The sequence below is a fragment of the Microtus ochrogaster genome, linkage group LG4 (assembly GCF_000317375.1).
Source record: "Microtus ochrogaster isolate Prairie Vole_2 linkage group LG4, MicOch1.0, whole genome shotgun sequence".
Classification (NCBI taxonomy): domain Eukaryota; kingdom Metazoa; phylum Chordata; class Mammalia; order Rodentia; family Cricetidae; genus Microtus; species Microtus ochrogaster.
In genome coordinates, this window is record NC_022030.1 from 5,983,074 (window position 1) to 5,991,854 (window position 8,781).

An 8,781-nucleotide genomic window follows, 5' to 3' on the forward strand; every position below is an offset into this window, starting at 1 on the left:
GGGGGGGGCTGGAGAGATGGCTCAGAGGTTAAGAGCATTACCTGCTCTTCCAAAGGTCCTGAGTTCAATTCCCAGCAACCACATGGGGGCTCACAACCATCTGTAATGAGGTCTGGTGCCCTCTTCTGGCCAGCAGGCATACATACAGAATATTGTATACATAATAAATAAATATTTAAAAAAAGAATATCAAAAACCATAGTTTTCACATACTTTAAACTTTCTATCCCATTCTCTAAAACATTTTTTCAAGATCAATAAACATTTACCTGTCTCTGGGTTCCACACATACACTACTCCATCCTCACTCCCAGAGAAGAGGAAAGTCCCACATGGGGTCAAAGTGCTATGGATCTTCTCCCGGTAATTTGCGGCTCCGACAAATTTCCTTGCTGCTAGTCTATAAACAAGCAAACATGTGCAAATGTAACCCATCTTAACCGTTTAAAGAGTAGTGGTGTAGAAATGTTCATTGTAAATACTGAATTTAGGCATTCTGTGATGAAGACTCAAGAAACAAGAGTAGTTTTCATGTTCCTTTCTAATTTATGTGACTCATTTCTTCTCTCCTCTGCTGAGTCCCGACAATAAAGAGAAATATATATATACATATATATATGTGTGTGTGTGTATGTGTATATATATATATATATATATATATATATATATATAATACAAACTACCTAGATGTTCTGACCTAGAGCAACCGCTGAGATTGTATCAATGCTCACAGGGTGTCAGATAACACAGACTGAATTATGTCAATGCACTTATGTCATTGTCTAGATGTATCTTAAGAAATGTTCCACTGTTAGACAATGTGCTCCTACCATGAACATGATTTCCATAACAATCTTGCTGTATGTATATGTATTTATTTTTTAACATTTTCAATTTAAATTTCCAGTCCTTGAGTTACTGAGTGAGACACTTCTGGAGTCCTTGCTGTGTGTTTCTTGTCGGCACTCTACTTACTGACTCTCTCACTCCTCCACAAAGCCTTAGAGACAGGATACACTATTTCTCCCACCTGAGAAACGAGGAAGGGGAAGAAAAAGTAGTAGCTGACTCTTTTCCTGCCTATGAACCCAGGTATATTATAGGGCTTTAAAAGGGAATAATTTGGTCTCTTAATCCAGTCCCACATTCTATTTTTTTTTCTTTTTTGAGACAGGGTTTCTCTGCAGCTTTGGGGCCTATCCTGGAACTAGCTCTTGTAGGCCAGGCTGGCCTCAAACTCAGAGATCCACCTGCCTCTGCCTCCTGAGTGCTTGGATTAAAGGCGTGCGCCATCACTGCCTGACCTTACTTTCTATTTTTAAAAACTTCCCTGTTAGTATTCCTTGTCAAGAAACCTCCGCTCGGGCTACCCATCTGCCCTGAGTATATCCCCAGTCTGTACTTTGTTTCATTCTCTACCCTACTGAAAACCTCTATTGTATCTGAGTTATCCATCCTTTAGGACTGAACTCAAATGTTAGTCTTTCAACAGAACCTTAACAGAAAGGCTAAATTACAGCTGTCACCTTTATTGTTGCTGTGACATATACAGTAATTATACCTTACATTTATATTTATTAAGATACACATATTGAGAGCTGACTTATTTATTTGGTATGCCATAGATGTAAAGTATAGAAAAAAGAATATTCAGATTCCAATACCAAATCTCAAGTTTTTTGTTTATTTGACATAGGATTTCTCTGTGTATCCCTGGCTCTCCTGGCACTTGCTCTGTAGACCAAGATGACCTCGAAGTCAGATTCCAGATCTCAAATTTTAATCTAAGTGTTTGCTGTTGTAATGTGAAAGGTAATGACTAGATTATAAACTTCAGATGTAGTAATTTTGCTATCAGTTTCCCATAGTACCCATGCTAGGGTCTTGGGCTATTATGTTGAAACATGTAAGAGCTAATAGCACTAAAAAGACATGTGTGGGATTAATTCACATAGACTGATATGTGTATTTCTAAATAAAACAAGAAACCCATGCGATAGCTTTCTCTTGTTTGTTTCACATGAATTCAAACACCAACAAAGAGAGACACTAGTAGTCCATACTATTTTGCCATACTCCACGCCTTTCCTTTGTCTGAAGTAAAGCAGACAAAGAGCCATCTCCTTCACAACCTCCATCTACTGTGTATTATAACACACAGTATTATAATCTCGGTCATATCATGGAAACAAAAGGTATCTCCCTGTTGATGGTATGAGTGCCTGCGTTTCATTGCAAACATAAAAACAGCTGATTTCATTTCAGCCTCAGAGCGATTCAAACAGCATTAAGCAACTCTGTTGTGCGGGCTGTCTTAGCTATAGCACGCTTAGGAGCAGCTCTGACTTTCATCCATTAGCTGGAAGAAGAAAAAAAAATCTCCACAGATAATGCCCCCAGTACACAAAACTGCTGGCTCAAAAATATTGCTGCATTTTATAAATGTAAAGTAACCAACTAAAGTAATTCTCCTGTTACTACTAAAACACTTACATCCGCAGATCCATTATCCTCAGTGTGCTGTCTTTGGTGTGGATTAATAAACGTTTTCCACTGGGGTGGACCTCCAGATAACTTATTGGAACTCCCCTGAATTCAGTCTCCTTGATTTCCTAAAATGGTGGCCAAAATGAAAAGAAAGTCAAACTATTGCTACTGAAGTGTTTGTTTATAAAGGACAGAATGAATTTTAAAATGTCATTTCCATCTGAGATACCACCATACCCATACAATGCCAGCACTTGTGAGGCTAAAGCAGGAGGACTGCCATGAGTTTGGTTACCATGGGCTACAATATAAGAGTATTTCTCAACAAAATAAAATAAAATAAAAAAATGAACCACAAATTCAATTCTACTACACTGAATATTTTAAAGTTATTAGTAACAAGACTTTTATCAATTTCAATTTATATTTAAGAAATAAAAATGATAAACTGTATTATCTGTTATGTAGTGCTATGTTCAATTATTAGTGTTCTGTCTGGTACTCACTTCCTCAGTTGGTTCTCAGTGTCAGTCAGTCCTAACACAAGTGCTCCACACACATCTCCTCACATGGTCTTTTCTGTTCATGTCACGGAAAAATTACTTCCATACTTGGAAGTCTTAGCTAGATTCAGACTTTCCTTATATGTTGGGAGCTGCAGACCCTCAGACCCTGAATGTTCTATGGCCCCTTGCCTGCTGGAGTAAACAACTTGCTTTTCTATGCTTGCAGCTGCCTTGAGCACAGAACCCTCAAGAGTTCCTGATAACAAGGAAGTGGTCTCTGGTGGGCTTGCAGCTGAAAAACCCCAAGAGCTAGGGCGTGGCCACTAGTTTAAGAGAGCCCTATATAAGCTGCCTTGGAACATAATAAGATTGTCATTCTTGCTTCAAGAAGTGACCCGTGTCTCTGTGTGTTCTCTACTGCTCAGACCCTTGCCCAACCACAGTTGCAGGTAGTGCAGGTGCCACACGTATCAACTTCCACTTTCTATAAGAAGAATGTGCTGCTGGCATAATATTTTCATTATATGATTTATAATTACTGTGGAAAGGCTTTGACGACACCCCTCCCTCCGTTCCTTACAGTTACTTGCAGCAGCTAATGAAGATACCTAATTTATAATGTCATGTAGCAAAACTGAAGAAGAAATCTGCCTGATCCTTGCATAAGAACTACCCTTTCTCACAATAAAAATTACTTATAGTAAATAAAATATGCATGGGTTAAGACCAGAAACTATAAAGCTGTTAGCAACAAAGGGGAAAGCTTCTGAGCATTAGCCTTGGCAATAGTTTTTGGAAGGGAGATGTTGGGGGAAGGTCAATGACAAAATGTAGGCCACAAAAATATAAGTAAAAGGGACTCCATTAAACTAAAAGGCAGGTGCATTGTGGAATAAGCAACAGCACAATGGATTGCAGTGTATACACTTGGAAAATAATTTGTAAATCATCTACCCGATAAGAGATTAATCCTTTCACACATAAACTTATAACAAGAAAAAACCAAGTAACCTGGATAAAAAAAAAAATGGGCAAAAGAATTGAACAGACATATCTCCACAAAGGACATAGAAATGGCTGGAAATACATGAACAGATGTTCAATATCATTAAAGAAATTCATCCATCCATCATCCATCTATTTTCTCTCCTCTCCAGTATTAGTATTATTTATCCTCACAAAACAGAAAAGATTTTCATTTGCCATAACAAAAATGAGTCTGGAAGACACCACATAAAAAATATTGCCAATACTGCAGTCTCAATTTTATGTGGAACTTAAAAAAAATTCAAATGCGTAAGAAACCAAGTTACAAAGGAAACAGAAAGCCTTAGGTCAGGACACACTGCACAGTGAACAACTCTGGTCATGTATGCAATATGAAGGCTACATGCAATGAGATAGTACTGAATCGTGAAAAATGTACAGATATGCTTCTGGTCACAGAACAACTGAAAGGGCAACGTAGCACGACGGTTTGGGTTAATTCGATTCACTATAGCAACAGTTTTACTATGAGCACTCTCATAACTGTACTACAACCTTTAATGTACAGAATAAACATTTTTAAAAAATGATTACCAAAGACCTTTCTTGGTATTGCCACAGGAAGAAAAAAACTGCAAATGCAAAATAACTTAGGTGTCAGTGATGCTAGTACCAGGCTGAGCAGAGCTGTCTCCCCAAATAACTTTGGTTAAAGTCCAAAGAGTCTAAGGAAAGTCCCTCAACCTGGGGCAGAACTCTGAATCAGCCTTCTTCTCATGTGAGCTTTGTATTTTTCATCTAGAGGTTCTCCTCTTCAGTGAGGGGACTAAACCTACAGTGGCAGGCAGGCATCCTGCTGCTGCCCTAAGATCAGCTGCTGAACCCCTGCTGCCATCCAGTTCTAAGATCTATCAACTCTTGTTAAACATCGCAGAAAACAGTAAAATACCGACACTACACACAGGAAGTTTAGTGAGCTAAACTATCACAAATGAGAGATGGAGAAACCCTGAAGGAGAGCTGACCAACTAGAAGACATGCAAAAGGGCAAAATCCAAACTAATGTGGGACCAGTGTCGGGTGCGAATCTGAGAAAGCAATGGCCGATAGTGGTTATCTGTGACTTCCGTCCTTCAAACTGTTCTGAGCCATAGCCATGCTAAACTAAAACACCCTTGTTTTGGAGCCTAGCTAGGAGTCTGCACATGGTCACTTCATCTTTAGGGGCAGATGAGTGAGTACCTCAGCACTTCCCATACCACTGGCAGAAGACAGCTAAGGATGAAATCAATCCCCTGTTTACCGTGTACATTCACTCCTAAAAGGACACAGCAGCTCACTTCCTATGTTTAGTTCTGACTGTTTCAAATAATGCTAACATGTAGATTTTCAAGGCAAGCAGGTGTCTGGGTTGAAGACACCTGTTTTAAGGTGTTTGAATACTATTAACACTGTTTAAGCTAATAATGCTTAAATTATTTAATACTTGTTTAAGACACTGTGTTAAGACAAGGAAACACAAGAACTTTAAAGCCAATAACTAAGTTGGCATTGTAGGTTCAAATGATTGAAAATTGGTGCCTTTATTAGAGACTTAGCAATCCAGTAAGTGTTCATGTAATTAGAAATTTCTTTTAAAAATGTAATATATGAAATCAGGCTACATGACGAGTCTTAAGGTGTCCCCTGTTAATCTGACAGACCAGCTAAGAGTAACTAAAGACAGGATATTCTTGATAGATCTGATAGACTTGATTTAACTGAAATTTACAGAATTTTTTTCAAACATGTTGGTATCTATTGTCAAAATTCATTTAAAAATAAAGAAAAATATGCGAGGTAGAAGCTATAACAATATAATAATATATAACAAACGTAAGATCAAGTTTACCAATCCATTTATCTTTAATTAAAAAGAACTAACAAAATTGCTTACAGACCATAAAACTCTTTCCCAAAAGGAATGCACTTCAATATTAACTTCAATCGGGAACACATTTCTTGCTAGTTTCTATCATTAGCAAGTTTCAAATGAAGCAGTTATTGCGATTAAAGTGACAGCTTCCCATCATAATTACATTGCTCTGACACAGAGACAGATGCTGTTCTTAGTGACTGTAGAGATTGAGGAGAAAACACAGGCTACCAGTAACAGAAAATTAGCTGCTGCTTATGTGCCTGTGCACTGTGAACTTCAGTGAATGCCATGCTGCAGCTCGGACCTCGAAAGACGACAAGTGAATGAGGCTGGAACTTAACGGGAGAGTCGCTGCCTACAATGTCCCAGGCCCTAAACATAAAGAGTAAAGCGTGGCACCCAAAGGAAAGACCTTCAATGAGTTGAGATCAATCAACTATCAGAAAGCGTGAGAGTTAATTAATGACTATTGACTTTAGCTGCCAGGAAGACATGATAATTGGCTTTTGGACTGAGAGAAGACTGTTTCCAAAGGCGGACTAGGGTGCCCTGTGTTTGACTCTCCTCAGTCTCCGTCATGGTTTCTCAAGGTATGAAATGGGGTCTGTACCTTATTTATCGCCCAGTGGCGCACTGAGTGCTGCAAATCGGTCACTTTCACGTAAGTGTCCCAAACAACAATGACCCCGATGCAGTCTCCTGAATACATGTGATGACCTATTGACAACAGCAAATTACTCACTTAAGAATGTCGCAGAAGCTAGAAAACGGTATAAAGTTGGGGGAGCCATATCCCAGATTAACAAGCAAAGCACTGAATTGCCAATGAAAGGTTTTTCAGTAAAAGGTTAAAAAGAAAAAGACAGCTCACACTATAATCCCAATTATCCTTAAGAAATTCACCTTTAAAGAGCATTTTTGGTAACATTTCCCTGTCATTTATCTGAATCTGAATACAAAAAGAAACAAGCAGTGTAATCTACATGTATAGCACCCATATACTCATATCCAAATTATTTGAATTGCCCAACATGTATCTGTATTTATCATTATTAGACTATGCAATTTTTTATCTACCTAGGAAAATACCTGTTCTAATATATACTGTTAACATAATCCCAATGACCATTACATTTTAAATGATCAGAAAATTAATAAAACCATCATAACAAGTATTAATATCAGTCTTTAAAAATTGAGTGGGACTCAGAAAACATTACGGTCATGCAGGAATACGTTACACATCATTGCTAACAAATATGGTTATTTAGCACTGTGAATGTAATACTTTACAAAATAGCTTATTCAACTGGTGAATACTGCTATGTATTAGAATGCTCTTTTTATTTCTGAGCAAAACCAAAAAATTGTCCTTAATTTACTAGAATCTCTAAAGCTGATCTGAGTATCAGTTCAGTAACACAAATATTAATGCAAGATCTCTCAATATTACCTATCAGTTCAAGAAAATAATCTCTCTCTTCATGTAACTCTCCTGACTTAGAGCATATTCTGTGATATACCTTCATCATCAAAACAGACGGAATTGACAAAACTCCTGTGGACATCAAGCTGGCGGACTAATACAGGAGTATCTTGTCTCAGATCAATTTTCCATATCCTTATCATAGAGTCATAGCATCCCGTAACCACCAACTCTCGTGTAGCTGGATGGAACTTTGCCGTGTAGACGAAAGAAGGATGAGGTAAGACGCGGAAGGTACTTGTACTGTTTATTTCATTCTTCCAAACCCTGGAAAAGGATAGAAAGTAACAGACTGATGAAAATTCACAATGTTCTTTAACTGTCTATAGAAGAGTATAGCCAATAAAACAGGTAAGCAAATGTCAAACAACGATAAACTTACATAAATTAATATTTATAATAAAAATATGATAATGACCACATATTAGATTATCCCACCATTTTAAAAGGCAATTTCTCATGAAATATATTTTATCTGTAACTATAACTTATATTGTAAACTTATTTTCACTAGGACATAATCTGTTTTATACCCAGTTTTGACACTGGGTAAATATACACTGAACAGCTGGTAAAACACTATTTAACACAACATGCATTAAAGATAGGAAAGAGGACTGAAGAGATGGCTCAGAGTTCTGGCTTTTCAGAAGACCCAGGTTAGGTTCCCAGAACCCATACAGTGGCTCGCAACCATTTGTAATTCCAGTTCCAGATCTAAGACAGCCTTTTCTGACCTCTGCAGGCACATAGACTGCATGTGATGTACATACATACACTCAGGCAAAACTCTCAAATACATTATAGATATAATTTTAAAAGATAGGAAGAAACTTTGAAGGACTTTCCCAATAGGTTGTATGTACTCCTTTTGAAAATGTGGAGGCCAAGAGAACTAGAGAACCCAGTAACTTTTAATTTGTATTTCAAAGCCTTAATAATATACATACAGATCCTAAACACTTAAAACATCATAATTAAATAAGAAATTTATTTTTTAAATGTTTATGTGTGTGTGCCCATGTGACACACGAAGAGGCCACAGTTTGACCATGAATGTGTTCCTCAAACATTTCTGAACTTTACTTTTTGAGACAGATGCTCACTGATTGGCTAGATGGGCTGTCCAGAAAACTCCGGGGATCCTTCCGTCTTGTTATTACAGATGTGTGCTGCTGTGACTGGCTTTTGTGTATACATGATGGGGATCTGTATTCAGGTCCTTGTGCTTGTATGCAAACACTTTATCAACTGCTCTATGTCCTACTCTATTTGATTAAAATAATCATGGTCCTCTGACAGAGAACAAGCTCTCCTATACTAAGTACTGCCTTTATTAAAATAATCATGGTCCTCTGACAGAGAACAAGCTCTCCTATACTAAGTACTGCCTTTAT

General features: G+C 37.6%; 1 protein-coding gene across 4 annotated transcripts in view; it reads right to left on the reverse strand.

Moving 5' to 3' along the window:
* Ahi1 (Abelson helper integration site 1) overlaps nt 1-8,781 on the reverse strand; it is a 145,984-nt gene that overhangs the window by 99,468 nt on the left and 37,735 nt on the right. For all 4 annotated transcript variants that reach the window (XM_026786100.1, XM_026786098.1, XM_026786099.1 and 1 more), the window contains exons 11-14: nt 7,422-7,651; nt 6,509-6,615; nt 2,494-2,612; nt 270-400 (exon numbers count right to left, since the gene is read on the reverse strand). In XM_026786100.1, the coding sequence (XP_026641901.1) occupies nt 270-400; nt 2,494-2,612; nt 6,509-6,615; nt 7,422-7,651 (587 nt within the window). The remainder of the gene's footprint in view (nt 1-269; nt 401-2,493; nt 2,613-6,508; nt 6,616-7,421; nt 7,652-8,781) is intronic.